The sequence below is a fragment of the Protopterus annectens genome, chromosome 6.part1 (assembly GCF_019279795.1).
Source record: "Protopterus annectens isolate FY-2018-M chromosome 6.part1, PAN1.0, whole genome shotgun sequence".
Classification (NCBI taxonomy): domain Eukaryota; kingdom Metazoa; phylum Chordata; order Ceratodontiformes; family Protopteridae; genus Protopterus; species Protopterus annectens.
In genome coordinates, this window is record NC_056738.1 from 330631443 (window position 1) to 330651880 (window position 20438).

The 20438-nt window shown below is 41.4% G+C and overlaps 1 protein-coding gene across 1 annotated transcript in view; it reads left to right on the forward strand.

Moving 5' to 3' along the window:
* The first annotated feature begins 1932 nt into the window (after positions 1–1932).
* Positions 1933–20438, forward strand: part of E4F1 (E4F transcription factor 1) — a 483878-nt gene continuing 465372 nt past the window's right edge. The window contains exon 1 of the mRNA XM_044075747.1: positions 1933–2149. Within this exon, the coding sequence (XP_043931682.1) occupies positions 2059–2149 (91 nt within the window). The 5' untranslated portion in view covers positions 1933–2058. The remainder of the gene's footprint in view (positions 2150–20438) is intronic.

Sequence of the window (20438 nt, forward strand, 5' to 3'; positions counted from 1 at the left end):
TCAAATGGCACACCGGTTACTCGCTCTAAGGACGTAAAGCTGGTATGTGACATCAACAGATCCTGCTGGAGGGACAGATTTGTCTCCCAGAGGTTACCACGGCTTTGGAACAAACTCCCACTTCACATCAAACGGAGCACCTCATTGGCCCTCTTCAAATGCAATCTGGACGATTGAATGAATAGTCTTGTAACTTCATACGATTCTAAAATAAATAAACAAATGTATGCACGTGTGTGTGTGTGTGTGTGTGTGTGTGTGTGTATATATATATATATATATATACACACAACACACCTAATACACTTGTAATAGGTGACTCTATTCTCACACACTGATGTCCCACTCACCAGGCTGAACAAGGAGAAGGTCATTGTAAGCTGCCTGTCGGGTGCCAGGATCCGCCACATAACACAAGCACTCAGGTCACTCCAGAGCAAGTACAAATATGACTCCGTCACTGTCTATGCTGGTGTGAATGACCTGAGACGTACCTCCCTGGACTAAATGAAAAGAGACACAGAGGAGCTCTCTGACCATGTACCCCAGACCGGTATGACCCTGACCTTGAGTAGCATCTTACCCTCACCAAGAATGCCACAGTATAAAGACAAAATGATCAATTTCTACAATTGGCTAAAGTGTTGGTGTCATTCAAAGGGGATCCAGTGTCTGTCAGCCTGGGGTTCACATCTAGATCAAGAGAGGTCATTGTGCCCCTCTACTCATCAGGCCCATAATTGAAATACAATGCCCCGTTTGGGATGTACCTTACCCGACACCTGCAGCAACTGGAAAGACCCCAAAAGTACGTCACCAAGAGGATCAAGGGACTCAAAACAGATGCCCTACGCAGTTAGGCTAAAGAAACACCAGCTCTACTCGGTTGCTTACTGCCTACTCAGAGGCGATCTGTGCTTGACGTATAAAGCCATGTCCAACCCAAAATTAATGGACATGCTCCACCTCAGGAAATCCAAATCCCTTAGAGCTACACGCTCCAGGGACTTAAACCTCAGCACAGAAATAAATAGGACATGCTGGAGGGACAGATTCATATCCCAGAGGCTCCCCTCACACTGGAACAAAATCCCAATCCATGTTAGGCACAGCCCCTCAATGACCCTCTTCAAGAGAAATCTTGACGAGTGGATGGGAGATCGTACGTTTACCCCTGGGATCTCTTCTGTGTCCCTACTAGACAGAGGCACAGTAAACTAACCTTAAAAGGGCTATCTTCTGTGACCTACTATACAGAGGCACAGTCAACTGATCTAAAAGGGTGGCGAAAGCCAAACACACACTGGCTTGGCTTATAAATGCCCTAGGGCAGATAGCCTAGGTATCAACCTATGAACCTAATAACCGTAAATTCTCTCCTGGGGTTCTACCTGTGTCGCTGTTGGGCAGGAGCAACAGGTGCTGAGCGTCTTAACAAGGATACATTCGCCTAGTCTTGTAACTTCATACGATTCTAAAATAAATGCATACGCGCGCGCGTTGAAAATGCCGAGCACACGCTTTTTCACTCTCGCAGTGGTGTGTATTTGTCTATGTCCAGTTGGACTCACCCAGTTAATAAACAACATAAACTAAACACTGCGATTTGAACTGCAGAAATGTACTTACTCGACTTTCCGAACAAGTACTAAGATTCTAAAAGGAAAAAAATGTAACCCTTATATTCAACTGTACCCATCTACTCCATACTTTTTCTTTCCAACCGTAAAATGTTTTTTTTGTTTGTTTGCAGTCTAAATCACCGAATATTACAGTTGAGTCAGAAACACCAGACATTAGGATTTTGTATTTCTTACTATTCCGAAAATGCATGTTGATATAATACAGGTCGCTGTATTAAGTTTACCGCACGAATGCATGCCCACCACCAAGCAACCAACATAATAACAATACTACACCAACCATCCTAACAATCTACAGTCTTGCGCTATACTTCATCTTCGTCATGCGACGGGGTTACGTAGATGGAAAGGTCACTGAGCAGTCGCATATTGCTTTCGTCAGCCGCACTTGGAGACTGTGGTGTCGTACTTCGGAATGAATGTGGAAAATAATAATAATACGGCAGGAGAGGAGGCATCAATTCACGGCAGCATCATTACCGTTCCGACAGCCTTTGGTGAGGAAGGTAAAGGGACATAGTGACAACAGTCTGTGGTCCTGCGGCATGTGTCTGGCTGTCAGTGATATTAAAAGTATTAGGTAGCTTTTGAAAAGCTACTACCTAGTCAGTGGCCACGTTGTCTCATTTTAATTATAAATAGATAACTTGAAATATCAGCGAATTCTGTTTGCTTGCATGTGCCAAGATTAACCCCGTGAAATAAGCCGTACGTATTTTAGAAAGATTAGGTGTACAGATGCGTACTATTTAATTTACTTATAGTTCCCAAGAGCCTTATGGGAGTACACCACATTTGTTGACAACTGAGAAAGAAGTGTGATCTATTAGAACTCATTTGAACCACGTCTTTTCTGGCATTTTAGTGAGCAGAAGAAAGCTGAGAAATAAACAGTTTTTTGTCCCAGAAAATTAAGCGTGCTGGAAATTCTAGCTGAACCATGCACATCTTCCCTCACAGTTTTGGGTCAAAATTAAAAATTCATAAGCAATTGAAGACATGACATTAAACTGATAGGGTAATTAATTTTGGTAAATGTTGGGGTTGCTTTGACATGAGCTGTTTACATAATCAGTTTGCAGTACCCCCTTTTTATATATTTTTGTATTAAAAAGTTGAATTTTTCAGGAGATGATGGGATTGTGGAAAGACTAGTTTGGTCCAACTGTAGTTTAAAAGTGTTCCTTCCTTGCTGTATAAGAGGTGTGTGCTTAATATTTATCTACAGTTAAACGTAAAATGACCTTCAACCCATTGTTATGGAATACCATTTTGCTCATTCAAAAATCATGAAAAAATAAACTACAACATTGTATTTTAATTTGGAAGTATTTCTTGTACTGAAGTATGGTTTTTCATTCCCGCCTAATCCATTTCAGAATAAGCGAGAGGGAGTCCATCCCACCACTCACTCGGAGCAAAGCAAATAAAAACTAAACTTGAACAGGGTGCCAGCAGTCCTTTGGTTACCCAGTCATATTCCAAAGCAGTTTTAATAATGTCAGGATACACCCTGATTTGCAATAAAAACACTGTATAAAATGGCAACACATCAAAAATTATGTTAACAGTTCAGGCATCATGAATTCATTGGTCACTGGAAGTAGACTCAATGTATTATGAGATGCACTACTTCCTTAAATGGCAGTGCAGTTCATTCCGTGTAAAGTGCAATGCTATATTACATATTCACCATACATGCAGACTCATACTGCTGTGCAATACTTACCATCGCATATTCTCCCTCAGGTAGTGGAAACCTCTCTGAACCATGACGTATGGATAAGTGCACAACCAGTGCACACGTTTAACATACTAGAATAATCCTGTCTGCAAGTGCCCTGTATGCAGGTGTTCTGTACATTTTTATAAATGTTTGTTTAGCTATCCTTTACTTAATAGCAATAATTTAGACATTATTTTGAGTAAAACAAAGAAAAATCTGATAGTTATTTATCTGTTTAATTACTCGATTATAGTGTCTGTAACAGGTGAACATCTTAACTTCTAACTACGTGTGACTTGAATAGTATTAGAACTTAGACTATGGAAAGCAAAATGTTTGACAGTTATAGAGCACTGTTTTGTTTAGTGTCAGGATCAGAAACAGTGACACTCATTTGGCAGCATGTCTATCATCAGGTGTTATGGATTCTGAACTTCTACCATCGAGCCTGATACTGAGTGTAGCAATGCTTTAAAGGAAACGGGAACACTGACTAGATATGGACCTGATTATTCTTGTCCCAAGCCCATTGTTTTTCTGGAACATGGAATTCAGCTTTCAGCTCATCAGGAACTGCTTTAGTATGCCTTTGATTGCATCTGACTGTAGTGCCATCCTCTGTTTGCACCATGTAGGACCACGGTTCATCATTTTTTTGTACTGAAACCCCTGTTGTGTCCCAGTTTTTCCTCTCCCTCTAACTTTAGGCAAATTGATTTACTTGGTGGAAAGATAGGCAGTGGTTTCACAGAGTAGAGTATGCCGTAGAATGTTTTGCACAAACATTTAGCTTTTTATTCATTTTGTATTATTGACATATGGAGTAAATTTTGGATTCTACTTTGGCATGCTAGCCCTTATTTCTCTTCTAAGCATCAGCATAGATGGCCTTACTCCTGTGGCACTATATGGTATAGTTTGATATGACACGGATGCTCAGGTTGTCTCAAAATTATTTAATGTCTGAACTGTTCTCTCTGGTGTAGTAGCAAGGTGTCATGTTCTGACAGTTTTGCATTGACTGTGTAGTAATTAGACGTTACATATTTTGTGCAGTTAGGCCATTAATCTTGGATGCATTGGATAACATTTTGTAATTGAGGGTCAGTTTTGATACCTTGTTTTGACTTTTCTGGTCTCTTGGTAGTTTCTGGCCTTGCAGTTAGGCTCTGCACATAGGCAGTGATGTCTCCTTTTGTAACTGATTGCAATTAGTCATATGCAATTAGTCATATGCTGAGAGACAGCATTGCTCTTTTATTTCAAAATGTCTGTAGTTAGCTGAAGTGTTTGTGTGGTCTGCATTGCTCTAAGTATCACTCATCTTTGGCATTTCATTTTGATATGAAGCTCTTTAAGGTTTGATCACTTTTAATTTGTATCTTATTCAAGTATTACATTTGTTTTGTTTTACATTTTCTGTTCTGTTGGAGTTTTAAGAGTACTTGGCTAAGGTCAGTTAAAAAAAGTTACTAAAGAATCGTTTGTAAACTGTGAATCGCATCAATTAAGTAGTGGGAGGAGTTGAGCGACAGCATTGCTCTTTTATTTAGAAAAAGTGTTTGTGTGGTCTGCCGTGCTGTGAGTATCACTCATCTCTGCTTTTAATTTTGATTTGAAGCTCTTTATTTAAGGTTTGATCACTTCTATGTTGTATCTTTTTTTCTTTTTTAGTATTACATTTTTGTTTTAAGTTTTCTGTTCTGTTGGAGTTTTAAGAGTTCCCCCTCCCACTTGCCCAGTCCTTGTTGTGTTCTTAAATTTGGTGGCTTTTGAGTTGCCCAAGAGTTCCCCCTCCCACTTGCCCAGTCCTTGTTGTGTTCTTAAATTTGGTGGCTTTTGAGTTGTCCGCCCCTACTATAAATCTAATTTTGGCCACTCCTCCCAGTCCCATCTCATCAGCTTATTCTACTGAGCAGAGATCATTTGGGAAGGCTCAACCTTAAATTATCGTGTTTCATTCCTTGATTAAATTGTAACTGTTATTCTAAGCCTTTTGGTTTCAGCACTTGGGCTTCAGGCCAGTTGTTTTATATTAAAAAGGTTTGTGATCTGCACTTGTGTGGCAGGAGAGGTAGCTTACACCCTTCTCAGTTGGAAGTTGCTGGTTGAAGGCTTAGTGTCTTTCTAAAAGTGTCTTAGTTCTGGTTTAAGCACTTGGGCTTCAGGCCAGTTATTTTACATTAAGAAGGTTTGTGGTCTGCACTCTTGTGGGAAGAGAGGGTAGATTCTGCCTTTCTGAGCTGGGAATTGCTGGTTAAAGGCTTATTGTGGCTGCTTATTTGAACTCTTTCTTTCTGAAATTGGTGTGCCTTGTTTACTGTAGCATAGACTAGATTCAGACCTGCTGGATCTAGCTTTGTTTGTATAACTTGAGCACTAATTCAGGCCATCTTTTTTGGAGAAGGTTCCCCTTCACCCTAGTGGCAGGAGTGTGCAGTTAGAGCTTGTCTGATTGAAGACTGCTGGAACAGGGCTCAGTTTTGAGCTTTTTTATTGGTTAATTTGTTTAAATCGGTTTGTTCTTGTTTGCTACTGTTATATTTAAGTGTGTATCTGTTCTCCTGTGTTAAATTGACTTAAATAGAGTTTAAATATCATTAGCATAGTCTGGTTACAGGTTTTGCTGTATTCAGATCTGTTTGTGTGATTCCTGTGTTTCCTGCTACGCCATCTTGTGTTGGCCAGGGCCTGTCTGCATTTAGTGGGAGTAATTGAACTGGTTGGAACTGGTCTGCCTTAGGGTGTTGAGCTAAGAGCTTGGGGGCAAGGGTTGATTGGACAGTTGCAGTGTTTCTATTTTACTTTTGTTTTTGTGGTATTTAAACCCAGCATTTGTGTGGATTTGTGCTTGTTTGCCCATTGTGCACTGCCGCTGTGCTGTTTTAACCCTTTGCAAGGCATCTTAGTTCCATTTTTTCCCTTACCAGCACTCCCGTGTGAGTGAGGCCCTCGCCTGCAGCTACTGTATTGATTTTATCTAGCCTACTCATACCTATAGGTACTGTCCTCAGATAGTAACCACTCTACTATCCTTGACCTGTCTTCCACAGATTCTGATAACCATGGACGGACAGTTTCCTCTGGTTTCTCCTGCTAGTCTGGTTGATATGGGCATCCTGAGACAGTGTAGCAACTGCCTTATGTACACAAGCAACCCTCTACTACTACCACCTTGGAACACAATATGTGATAAATGCAATCACTTTAAGAACCTAAAATCCTTGCTGTCTCAGTCACAAGCCAGTACATCTGGCACTGAGAAGGTTGTCTGCACAAACACTATTAACACCACACCTCTAACACCACCCACATCTGTACAACACACTCCTACATATGCGAGGGTTCTCAACAAAAGCATACCTAAACAAAAGAGACCTCCGAAACAAAAACACACACGTACATCACAACCCACCAAGCATCACACATAGTACACACTTCTGTGTCTCACAGCCTCTAAGGCCCAACCACAAACCCAACATACTAGTCATAGGAGACTCTATTGTGAGACACACAGATGTGCTGCTCACCAGGCTAGACAAGGAGAAGGTCACAGTAAGTTGCTTGTCAGGTGCTAGAATCCGCCATGTCAAGCACACACTCAAGTCTCTTAACAACAGGTACTGTTATGACTTTGTCATAGTCCATGTTGGTGTGAATGACTTGAGACATACCTCTCTCGACTATATGAAGAGAGACATGATTGAGCTTGCTGAATATGTGTCCCAGGCAGGTATGTCCCTAGCATTAAGCAGCATCCTTCCATCACCCTGACTGATACCTCAATACAAAGAGAAAATGATTGATTTTAGCAGTTGGCTTAATGTTTGGTGTCATTCCAAGGGGATCCAGTACCTGACAGCTTGGGAGGACATGATTGACAGACCACAATGCTTTGCCAGAGATGGCCCTCATCTGTCTCCCCTGGGCTTTAGGCTTCTGGCAAAGGCTCTTGCCTCCTCCATAGTGCCTTGTTTAGGCAAAGTCACAAGCACAAAATTACCAACATGAAAAATTCTTGTAAATGAAATTTAAAGATCATGCTGCTAAACGCTGGGAGTCTTAGCATGAAGCTGCATTCATTGCAAGCATTCCTTGCCCTGGAGGATGCTGACATTTGTGCAGTCACTAAAACCTGGTTCAAAGCTGTGGAGAGCATCTCAACCTTACCATGTTACTCATCCTACCATACTTTCCGACCCCAAACAGAGGACTACAAAACCAAAGGAGGTTGAGTTTCAGTATTTATCAAAGACATACACATCTCCAGGTTGGTCAAACAGTGTGATACACAGGAGACACTCCAAGTGCAGTTAACTGTTGACAAAACACCTATTCAAATCATAGCTAGCTACAGACCCCCAACCATGACTCAGGACGCCCACTCCACCTGTCTGGACTTACTTGAATCCATCAAGATTCAAACCTATACCCTGATCCTGGGTGACTTTAACTACCCAACCATAAAGTGGAAGACCTATTCTAGCCCAAACATGAATGCCCAGAGATTCTTCGACTTCGTCAATGCCAGTGCATTGGATCAGCTGGTCAACACCCCTACGAGAGGTGAAAATATCCTGGACCTGGCCCTAACCAACATGAGTAGCCACTGTAGCACTCCTACAGTGTCATCCTTCTTGGTAAGATCCGACCATAAAGCCATCACTTTTGACCCCCCCCCCCCTTGTCAGGGTCAAACGAAAAAAATTTTCCAAAGCTGACTACAGTCTCCTCGGAGCAGCTGTAAACAGCTTCACAGCCACCATCCCTTTGGTTGGAACTAGCACTAATGTCCAAGCCTACACCAAAACACTATATGAGCACCTACATAGCTGTATGGACTCAGCAATACCTGACAGGACCAAATCATCTTTCTCAAGGAAGAGTAAACCTGTCTGGTGGACAGCACCAATAAACAAACTCTATAATAGATGGAAAAAATTCCAAATTGGCTACGTCCACCAAGGACAATCACAAGGCCTTCTTCACATATGTCCGCAATCTCAAAGGCAACATCAAAATCTTCTCTGAACTGGTGGCCAATACCACCACATACATAAATGCCATAGATATAGCCAACCTGCTGGCAGACAGGTTCAGTGAAAACTTCACCCCCCCCCGTCAGTAAACCAGGACATCCCCAGCATCTGCCCCCCTCCCCTCATCACCAGGGAGCAGGTCCTTAATGCCCTCTCAAAGGCAAAAAATACAGTCTCTATGGGACCCGATAAAATCCCTGGTTGTATCCTAAATGAATTCAGGCATGAGCTTTCTGCTTCATTAGACACACTTTTCAACCAAAGCCTGAGCACTGGCTTTATCCTAGCTGAATGGAGGACAGCCCCTGTCCTCCCTCTACACAAAGGTGGAGTGTCCACTGACCCAGGCAATTATAGGCCCATCAGCCTAATTAGCCTGATCTGTAAGGCCATGGAACGCATTATCATGGACCTTATAAACAAGGACATTGGCAGCCTAATTAGCCTGATCTGTAAGGCCATGGAACGCATTATCATGGACCTTATAAACAAGGACATTGGCAATCTCCAAACACTTGACCCCACACAGTCTGGTTTTGTCAAAGGGGTTCATGCCTGTTAAACTTGGTCGACTTCTTTGAAACAGTCACCAAAGCCATGGACAAGGAGAAGACTGTGCACACCGCCTCCCTTGACCTAGCCAAAGCCTTTGACACTATTCCCCACTCAGGCATAGTAAATAAACTCTCTCAGCTAGGCATCAACCCGTATGTTACCATATGGGTAGCTGACTGGCTCACTGATAGAACCCACTCAGTCAAAGTAGGGGAAGCCACCTCTGGTAGTAGACCCATAGCGAACAGTGTACCCCAAGGATCAATCTTGGGGCCTCTACTGTGTGGGATATACTTTTCTGAGGTGCAAGCCAAAACCAGTGGTCTGTGGCTGACCAAGTTTGCAGATGACTGCAAGCTGGGTGCTATCTTAAATTCCCCTAGTGATGTGAACATCCTCCAAGAGGGCCTTACCCAAACTAATGACTGGTGCCAGAAGCATGGCCTCAAACTGTGTGTCAAGAAATGCATCATTATCCACTTTGGGGAAAATGTCATCCCCACTAATTATCACATTAATAACATACTAAGCATGCAATCAGTCATGAGGGACTTGGGCACACAGGTTGATAGCAACCTGACTTTTGACCACCACGTTGCCTCAGTTGTACAGAAGGCTTTCTACATGGCCCCCATCATAAATAAGGGTATTTCATCCAGGAACAAGAAGGTCATAACATCCCTGTATTTTTCCCTTGTCAAACCCATTATCGAGTACAATGCCCCCTTCGGCATGTATCTTGCCAAGCACGTGCAGCAGTTGGAGAGACCACAGAGGTTCCTGACCAGGAAAATCCAGGGTCTCAAACACCTATCCTATACAGACAGGCTAAAAGCCCTGTCCCTGTACTCAGTCTCATGCAAACTGCTCAGAGGTGACCAGTGTCTGATGTACGAGGCCATTTCAGACCCAACCTTGATGGAGTTGCTGCATATCCATAAGACAAACTCCACTTGCGCAACCTGCACGCAAGGCCTTAACCTGGTCTGTGACATTAATAGAACTTGTTGGCGGGATAGGTTTGTGTCGCAAAGACTCCCCTGTCTGTGGAATAGACTCCCTCTCCATGTCAAGCAGAGTACCTCTTTAGCCCTCTTTAAGAGGAACCTCAACGACTGGATGGGAAACAGAAAATATACCCCTGGGATCCCACCTGTGTCCCTGCTGGACAGGGGAAACACAGGTGCTGATTTTGAGGCAGCATGGGCAAAATTCTTGGCTAGGCTTATAAGGGCCTCCGGGTCAATAGCCTAGTGTCATCCTATGAACATATGTAAGATTTCTGGATAAAGTGTCTGACATTAACTGTCTACTAGACACACACATTGTTCTCATACTGAATTGTCTCACTCTCTTGAGTAATCCTTGACATCTGAGTGGTACTGTAAATTATAGGAATTAGTCAGTGGAACCAATGGCTTTTGGTCAGTCTGGAGTTGTAAACACTCTAGCCCTAATAGGTATCTGGAGAATCTGTGACATGTCTACACAATCACAAGATACTCTTTTTAAATATCACATTATCAATGTTCAGCATTGGTTAGCATCCTGGAACAAAAGGCAACGGGAAGTGACACTTGCTCATCTGTCTGGAGTAATGCTGCCATGACTACTAGCTCCAGTATTTAGAGTTGTCAGTTTGGTAACACTGTAGTATCCTGTCACGGCAGGTATTGTTGGCATTTCTTTTACTTTATTAAAAGCTGGAGCATTTTCCCATGACCATGGTACATCTTTCTTTAACGGATCTGTTAGTGCATGTAGCACAGTGTACTGTTTCAACACTAACTTGCTCAAAAAATTAATTATACTCAGGGTTTGCCTTAATTCAGTTACAGAAGGTGACTTCTTTAGCTTGACTATTGCTTGCATCTGCTCTGATTTGACTAGAACTTATGCTGTGGTGAAAATACTGAAGCTCAGGCTTTCCAAAGCAGCATTTTTCATGGTTTAACTTTAACTAAGAGGTGGTCTTTTGGAACCTGTTTTTTTCTTATCTGGACCAAACACTAGTATGTCACCCTTGAGTACAACAACAGTACCTCCATACCCCTTTAGTAATTCACTTATTTTACATTGAAACATTTTAGTCACTGAGCTTATAGCAGATATTAGACTCTTGAAGCAGAACCTCCTCACGGAGATAAGGAAGGCTGTCAACATTTGGCAACCTTTCACAATGGTTATTTACCAAATCCTACTGTAAACATTGCAGCGTCGACCAGCTTTTCTTCTAGTGTAAGTAGAATTAAACTTTCTTGCACTATTGCATCATTAAGCCTTTTCAAGTAAACACATATTCATAGACTGTCTTTTTTATTTATAAGTGTTGTAAATCAGTGAACCCCGACAATCACCAAACAAGTATGAAAAATGGTTCACAGATAGAATGTGTCACGTCCCAACAGTAGTTAATCAGCAAGTTCACTTTATTCAAAGTTAAGCGCTTTCATCTACGGATTGTAGATAGAATGAATAAGTGTCACGTCCCAACAGTAGTTAATCAGCAAGTTCACTTTATTCAAAGTTAAGCGCTTTCATCTACGGATTGTAGATCTACGATCTGTAGATGAAAGCGCTTAACTTTGAATAAAGTGAACCTGCTGATTAACTACTGTTGGGACGGGGACGTGACACTTATTCTATCTGTGAACCATTTTTCATACTTGTTTTTTATTTATAAGTGTTGTCATTGGTACACACCATTCAGTTCATTCATTTGGATTTGAGTACGTCCTCTACTTTAGATAGTTTTGGAAATTGAATTAGTTTGGTTGTGGTTAAGGCATATGGAACAACATTTGGTTTTAATTTTATCATTTCTAACTCATAAAAGAGCAGAGCAGCTTCCCCAAATGCATTTACAAAGACTTCATTAATCCTGGCAGTCAGCCCCATTTCACGTGACACAGCTGTGTTGAGTAGATTATTTATTCACAGGCAATTAAGCACATAAACCCATATATAAAACGTGTATCCCTTCCTCTCAGACCTGACTAGAAATCTGCCAGAGGGTTTGTCTACAGGACGCATTGAGAAATGTCTAAAGGTACCACGTAAAATCATAGTCACATTGGCTCCTGTGTCAAAACTGAGTACCACAAACAGGGAGTTTTACTTGCCAGTCTGATTCAGTATTAGGCATAGTAGTAGTTACTGAACCCAAGAAAAATGCTTTCTGAACTTATTTTCAGTTTTATTCTCAGAAGCAACCTCTTTAATTAACTTTGTCTGTTTCAAACGACAGGAGAGTGTCCCAGCCTTTTTATATTTCTTACACCTTCCGCCTCATGCTGCACACTGCTGTGACACGGCATGAAGACGGTTAACATCCTGTGTATTTGCCCTGCTTCCATTCACTCTAATTCTTGAGCACCCATTTACTTTGTCCCTGACATTGGTCAACATTATATTTCTTTTCAGTCTTGATGTATTTTTTTCCATTTTACCTCACACACCTCATTTGCTGTATTCAAGTTAACATTTTCTTTACAATTTTGACCTCTCTGGCAGTTTGTGTCAGTTTCTGCAGTTATTCACTTAAAATTGTAACTTGAGACTCGTCATCCTCAGCCAGTTCAATTACAATTCTGTCTTCAGTGTGTTCATCTTTTTTCATTAAACCCACATTTTTTAGCCAGTTCATGGAAGTACTTTACAAAAGGTTAAGCAGTTTTTCTGTTAATCGTACATATCTGTGGAAGCATGCATTGTCTTGTATAGTGTATATTTTTGCACAGTATGTTCACTGAGCTTACTGATTACTGACATGTAACACTCTAAGCCATGTGAGAATAAAAATGAACTATGTACTGCTTCCATCTCCTTGCCCATGGTGTACAACAGTATTTATTTGAAATGTTTCTGCTGTTCAGCTTGGTCACTACTCAAAAGTTTGCCCTCTTACTCCATGCTGGCCAGGCAGATGGCTTTGAAAAGTGAAATGGCTCTTTTGGGCTAAACTGTGGACCAGATTCCGAAAGACTTGCTCTCTGTGTAAGTGACTTTTGCATATCTTTCAGCCCGTTGTGGGTTGTGGCGCAAAGGTCCAAAATTAAGGACAGATTTTAGTTATTGCTCCTACAAACTCAGAAAGTTGCTAAACCAATAGGTTTTGCATTAGCTTGCCTTTTCCGAAAGATGTGACGTCTGCTGCCCAAATGTTTGTCACAGTTTTGTGATTTCAGTTCTGCATTATTTGTCAGAAATATTCCAAATTTATGAGGAGCAAAAATCTGGCAATCTCCGAATATTTGGACAGTTGAGAGCTGACTAATTTTATAGAGAGTAAGTCACATACCAAAAGCATAAAAACACTAGATTGAACCAACGTAGGTTTTACACTTACTCAAGCTTTTAAGCTGGCAAGAGCCCTTTGTCCGGAATTAATAAGGTACTGATGTTAAATGAAGTGCTTAAATATCCACTTGTGCGTAGAAAGGGAAGTACATCATTTACTTCCAATTGGCTAAAAAATAAATCTTAAATGCTAATGTGAAAAAATTGCAGCTCATGTACACCCTCAGAGACATGCAGTGTGTGTGTGTGTGTGTGTGTGTGTGTGTGTGTGTGTGTGTGTGTGTGTGTGTGAAAGAGAGAGACAGAGTGTGTGTGTGTGTGTGTGTGTGAAAGAGAGAGACAGAGACACTGAACTGTTAAACAGGGTCACGGCATGCTGTAAAAATCAAAGTCTGGTATGTTACAATACAGTTAGTTTTCATTTAGCAGAGAAGATAACACTCGGAGATACTGCTCTGATATTTAACGAGACAATAAATCCTAAAACAGAAGATTTGTAGCAAGAATTGTTAAATCCAGACAAGGAAAACAAAAAGTAATAATTTGTAAGTAGTCTGTCTAAACAATATTTGTGAGATAGAGATTTTTGTTAACAGAAAATATGAATTGACAAAAACATTCAGTTCACAAAGATGAGAAAGGCAGGGACTACCAAGAGAATAAGATACAGGGTTAGAATGTGTGCATGTTGGATGCAGTTATTACACAACACAGGCTCCCTACCGATCCAGAAATAACAAATTGACTCTTAAAGTGCTCCAATCAAATAAAATTAAACAAATATTTCCACCAGTTCCTAAATTTATAAATATTCATAAATATTAATATTTAAGTACACTTTTTATTATTTTACATAGTGTACTATTTACATACATGTTTTTAACCGTTGAATTATCACTTTTATTTCATTATTCTACCTGAATGACCACCCCATTGGGCTCTTTCAAATTTTATCTTGAAGTCAAATTGACCTCAAGATTCAACCCTCTAGAATACAATCTTATAAAAATTCAAACTCATCCTGCTACTTTCCAACTCTAACAATTTAGTAACCTGATCACCCCCTCTGTACATGATTGGTCGGCCTAATACACTATTTTTCATGTTTCGTCTGAGCCCCTGTGTGCAGTGAAGAAATTTTAATCAACAGAACTATTCATATTTCTATTGTGGATGTCACCCAAATGTTCCAAGACCCTCATTTTAATCTTCCTTTTCTTTTGCCATTGTATACCATTTTGGACTCCTGCAAGCACACTCTAAAATGTACACTACATCACATGATGTGCCACTAAACTGATACCATGAAACAAATGTTCTCCCGTTAATAAATGTTCCTGCTAGATTCCTAACTCTTCTACACACTGTACAGTGTCCACATGTAAAGGTATCTACTTGCTGTTTCTCATTATAAACAACAAACCCACCAGTCAAAAGTTCTTTTAAATTTGAATATAATGTCTGTTTTTGTCTGTTTTGTTTTGCAGAAAAGTGCCCAACTGAAAATGTAGTTTTGTGACACTGTCTGTAATAGGAGCATTGTGACTTTCCTTTGGTTTGCATGCTTTTAGGGCTTGGGTCTCTTTACTGAAGCTGATAAAACTAGTCATTCAGAATTATTTGTGTGCCTCTCCAGCAGGGTGCAGTACAGAATAAGGTAGAATTAATAAGTTTCATAATAGTTCTGCAATCCAGGGGACCGTTGAGGAGCCTAGCCCAAATTCCCAGTTGCGCCCAAACACTACCTGGTTAAGTGACTTGCTTAAGATCACTTGGTAAGCAAGTGAAGTCTGAAAGAATCAAAGCCTGTACCACAGGAAATGCAGCTCATAGCTTTAACCATACCTCTCAGCTCAAGAAATTTGTACAAAGCTTAAAATAATGGGGGTGGGGTGGGGGCAAAGGCCCAAAAATAGGGACATATTTTAAATATTGCTCCTATAAAGTTAGAAAGTTAATAGAATAACAGGATTTGTGTTAGTATGCATTTTATGATGGATGTGAAGTCTGAAACTCAAATGTTTGTTATTATTTAGAGGCTTCACTCCTCATTGATTTGCAAGAAAACCACATATTTTATGAGGAGTATACCAAGTATATGAGACAAAAATCTGGAAGTTCTGCAAACATTTTAACAGTTGAGAGGTATGGCTTTAATTTGCTGTACCAACTGGCAGAAAAAACAAGTGGACAATGCAGCCTAAGGAGCCAAGATGCACCTGTACTGAGATGGAGCTGCGAAACTGTCCACTTGCTACAGCCTGTCAGTTTCTATACTTGAAAGACCCAGTTATGAGAGAAATTGTGTTTAAAGTTGTTTATTTGAGGTCTAGTGCACTAATGTAAAAATACTGGAATCTGTACAATATAATCTGGTAGCATACTGAATCTCCAGTCTTGGGATTCTGAAGTCCACTTTATCTTATGAGTTTAATGGAAAAAAAAATCTAAGCTTTGTTTTACGCAGAAGACAATGTGTAATAGTTCTGCTGTAACAAGGCCATGTGTATGTATGAGGTCTGGCAGAAATGCTGATGGCATTGGACATTGTTGGGGTGTCATGGTTAACAGTCTTTTCACTGGTGTGTAAATGGCCGGGATAGACAGAACCTCTGGATTTGCAGACAGGAGTAGGGATCCCTGCTTTCAAAAGAGGTAAAGGTGAGTGTGCTGTAGCTGTAGAAGAATCATGTTTTTAAGCTCCCCTGGGAACGCCTGTACAAGGATACAGTAGTAGAGCCTGTAATTCGTCAGGAATGGTTAATGTTCTGTCTTAGTTGTAAAGCACAGGATCATTTTTTTTCTCCTGACGCAAGTGTTGGAGAGAGTCATGTGGGTTTGCCAGTGCATGAATGCATACCCATTGTGGATTCCAAAACCATTACTACATTGTATTCACTCACAGTTTTTGACAAATGAGTTGTGTCCACACTTTTGGCATTAAATACGTTCATAGTAGGTATGTGTCATCCAAAATTGTGCTTTTTGCCATTTTCTGTTCATAGTTTCAATGGACAGGATATTGAGGTGCAGCCTAGGTCTGAGAGAGTATTCACTTTGAGTATGTGATGTTTGCAACTTAGTTTATTGCTTGTGGTGATGTCCTCTGCTTCAAGAGACTGTCACCTTCGGTGTACTATGCTTTTGTGTTTGATGCAGCTGGGAGGAAAATCTCCACTTCCAAATCTTAGTTCTTATTTTTCTCCTGGAAAAAAATATTGTTTGCACTACATGGGAGAGGCATGCAGCTTCCAATGAAGACGTTCAAGTATATTGGAGACTTGTTGATATGTCAGGAGTCTGTCCACTAGAAGGGTACAGTGGTGGCAGTACTGCAGGCATTGTTCCATGCTGTAGTGTAAGATGAAGCCCCAGTGGTGGCAGTACTGCAGGCATTGTTCCATGCTGTAGTGTAAGATGAAGCCCAGTCCCCATGGTAGACTAAAGAGAATGGCAGTCCAGGAAGCTGTCGAACTTTAGCTACTGCTCTGTCACATTGAGAGGAACTAACTCAGGACACATTGGAGGGATTCTCTGTGTCTTTCAGTTTGCATGGGAACACAAGATCTGACAGGAAGAAAAACATGGAAAGACTTGCCATGGAACTAATCAATAAGGACATAGGGAAACTCAAAATACTGGACCATCTCAGTTTGGATTCGTCAAAGGCAGGACTTTTCTCCTCGACTTTTTTGAAAAAGGTTGATAAAGCAATGGGTGAAGGCAAAACAGTACACACCACATACTTCAACCTGGCCAAAGATTTTGACACAGTTCCCCACTCAGGCACAGTAGAAAAGCTAAATAAAACGGGAATAAACCCGTATCACCTGCTGGATTGTCAGCTGGCTCGCAGATAGTGTGCACACAATCAAAATAGGAAAAGCTACCCCCACAAAGGGACCAGTCACCAATGGAGTCTTCCAGGGTTCTGTTCTGGGCCCTCTCCTGTTTAGCATCTATTTCTCTGAAGTAAAAAAACACCAACAAAGGACTCTGGCTGACTAAGTTTGTAGATGAGTGTAGTTAAGGAGTAGTCATTGAATTCCCGTATGACTTAGCCATCCTGTGGGAAGGTTTGTTCCAACTAAATAACTAGTACCAAAATCATGGATTTAAACTAAATATCAAAAGTGTTCACCAGTGGCAGTGGTTAACACTGAGCAGCCTGCCTGTCCCTGCAGGAGTGGTTACTGCCTAGAAACTGTAGTTTTATTGGCCATTTTGGGTCAATTCCAAACTCCTTGATCTCTCTCTCTTAAAACCTCGCAGCCGCGTGGTTTTGGCATCTTTCCAGGCTTGATAGTTGTTGCTGAAGCACCTACCAAGAGGAGAAAACACTGAGAGAAGAAAGCCACTTTTGAGATTTTAAGTATTTTCTTCCGATTTATTTCTTAGAAAAACTGCATTGCCGCCTACTTTTCGGCGTTTTCTTGCTTGCAAAAGTTGATATCTGTGTTAGAAACAGTATTTAGAACATACCTAGAGCCTGTTTATTGCATTTTTTGTGTTGCACTTAATTTAAAATAGTTTTTTCTTAAAATTGCATTTTACCTGCCTCTGACCTAGCACACACGTGTTGGGGTCATTTATTGCACTGTTCTGACTAGTTTGCTACTTGTGTGTCTCTGCTATCCTTTAACAAAAACAAAAAATCTTGCTATTTTCCCACTTTGTATAAATTATAAAAAAGTTCAGTTACAGAGTTGCTGTTCTGAACTGTTTGTAAGTTTCTTGGAGGCCAGTGCTTACTTGGGCTAAAGGGAAGTCTCTGTGTTCACCAGTGGCAGTGGTTAACACTGAGCTGCCTGCCTGTCCCTGTAGGAGTGGTTACTGCCTAGAAACTGTAGTTTTATTGGCCATTTTGGGTCAATTCCAAACTCTTTGATCTCTCTCTCTTAAAACCCTGCAACTCTGTTTTTGCGCGGTCTTGCGCACAAAGCAGCGTCGGGCAGCGCCAGTTAGCTGGGTTATAGTATTTTTGGCTCCACAAAGTCTGCGCTGCAAATTTTCCCTTGGAACTAGGCAAGCCTCAACTCAAGTGCTTCAGATCAACTGCTCTTATTGCAGCACTTACATAACCCAAATCAGCACTTGTCCAAATCTCCTAGACAGCACTATTATTTTCCAAATTTCCTAGACAGCACTATTGTAATACAGCATAAGACCCTCGATTGTCTGCAAGACAGGTGAAATTTACTTTTCCAAGCATGTCCAGAGGTCAGCTTCAGGTGTACTCTCCAGTTCAGCTGGTGGAATTGGGCATCCTGAGGCAATGTCACAACTGCCTCATGTATACAGACAACCCTCTCCTTTTACCTCTAGACACAAACACTTGTGAGAGATGCAAATACACAGCCAGACTGGAGGCTAAGCGCTCTCAACCCATGACTGTAACAGACAGTCAAGAGGAGAAGAGACACACTAGCATCACACCACCAGTCACACATGGATCTACAAAACAAGCTGGCAAAACATACACATAAATACATAAAAACATATTTGGAGGCACTAGGTACAAATCTGAAAAAGAAACAGTGCCCTCCAAAGCAGACAAGCAAGCAACCTGCTCCTCCAAACACAAGCCAGAAAACACATAATTCACCTCAGCAGTGTGTCTCATGACAGCCCCTAAGGCAAAACACCATACCCAACACGCTAGTAATAGGAGACTCTATAGTAAGACACACAGATGTTCCACTCACCAGGCTGAACAAGGAGAAGGTTACTGTCAGCTGCCTGTCGGGTGCTAGGATCTGCCACATAACACAGGCACTTAGGTCATTCCAGAACAAGTACAAGTATGACGCTGTCTGGTGTGAATGATCTAAGACGTACCTCCCTGGACTACATGAAAAGAGACATTGAGGAGCTCTCTGATCATGTAGCCCAAGCTGGTATGACCCTGACCTTGAGTAGCATACTACCTTCACCTAGAATAGTACCACAATACAAAGACAAAATGATCAACTTCAACAATTGGCTAAGCTTCTGGTGTCATTCTAAGGGGATCCAGTGTCTGTCTGCCTGGGATGCCATGACAGACAAGCCTCGCTGTTTCGCCATAGATGGTTTGCACCTGTCACCCCTAGGCTTTCGAATACTGGCCAAGGCTCTTGCCGTCCCCATAGTGCCTTTTTTAGGCAAGGCTCAAAGGACAAACCAACCACCGTAACCAGCACAGGTAACCAAAAACTAAGGGTAATGCTACTCAACGCCAGAAGTCTCAATCTCAAAATGCACGCACTCAAGGCACTCTTCAGTGTGGAGAAAATCGATGTTTGTGCAGTGACAGAAACCTGGTTCAAGGCTCCAGAGAGTACCCCAGCACTACCAGGTTACAATTCATATCATACCTTCTGGCCTCAGTTACCGGATCGCAGTACAAAGGGCGGAGGTGTATCCATATTCATCAAGGATACCCACATCTCCAGGTTAGTGGCACAGCATGATGCCCCAGAGATCATCCATGCACAGCTATCAGCAGGCAAAACCACATTTCAAGTCGTAGCCCGTTATAGATCGCCCACCATGTCAAAAGATGCTCACTCAGTATTCCTTGAGGCACTGAAAAATATAAAGGTCCTACCCAACACTATCATTTTGGGTGATTTCAACTACCCTGGTATAGACTGGGCAAACTACCAAAGTTCTAACTCCTATGCCCAGCGGTTCATAGAATTTATAAATTCAAATGCCCTCGAACAACTGGTATGTTCTCCCACTAGAGGGGACAACATATTGGATTTAGTCATCACAAATATGGGCGTCCATTGTACCACACTCGTTATCACTCCCTCTCTGGTCAGATCAGACCACAAACTGATAACTCTAGACATCCTCACCCCTCCACCTCCCCCAGTCAAAGAAACCATCGTAAAAAACCTTTCCAAAGCAAACTTCAAACTACTTGAATCTGAAGTGGAAAGATTCACTATCCCCCTGCAGAAGGATAATGATATCCAGGATGCAGAATCCTACACCAAGGCACTTTATATACATCTTCAGGATTGCATGGGCCATGCTATCCCAAATAAAACGAAGACTCCTTCCTCAAGCAAGAAGAAACCAGTCTGGTGGACCCCGGACTTAAGCAAACTATACAATAAAAGGAGAAGACTTATACAAAAAAAGGCCAAATCACAAGTAGAAAAATCTTCCCTGATCAGCTTTAGT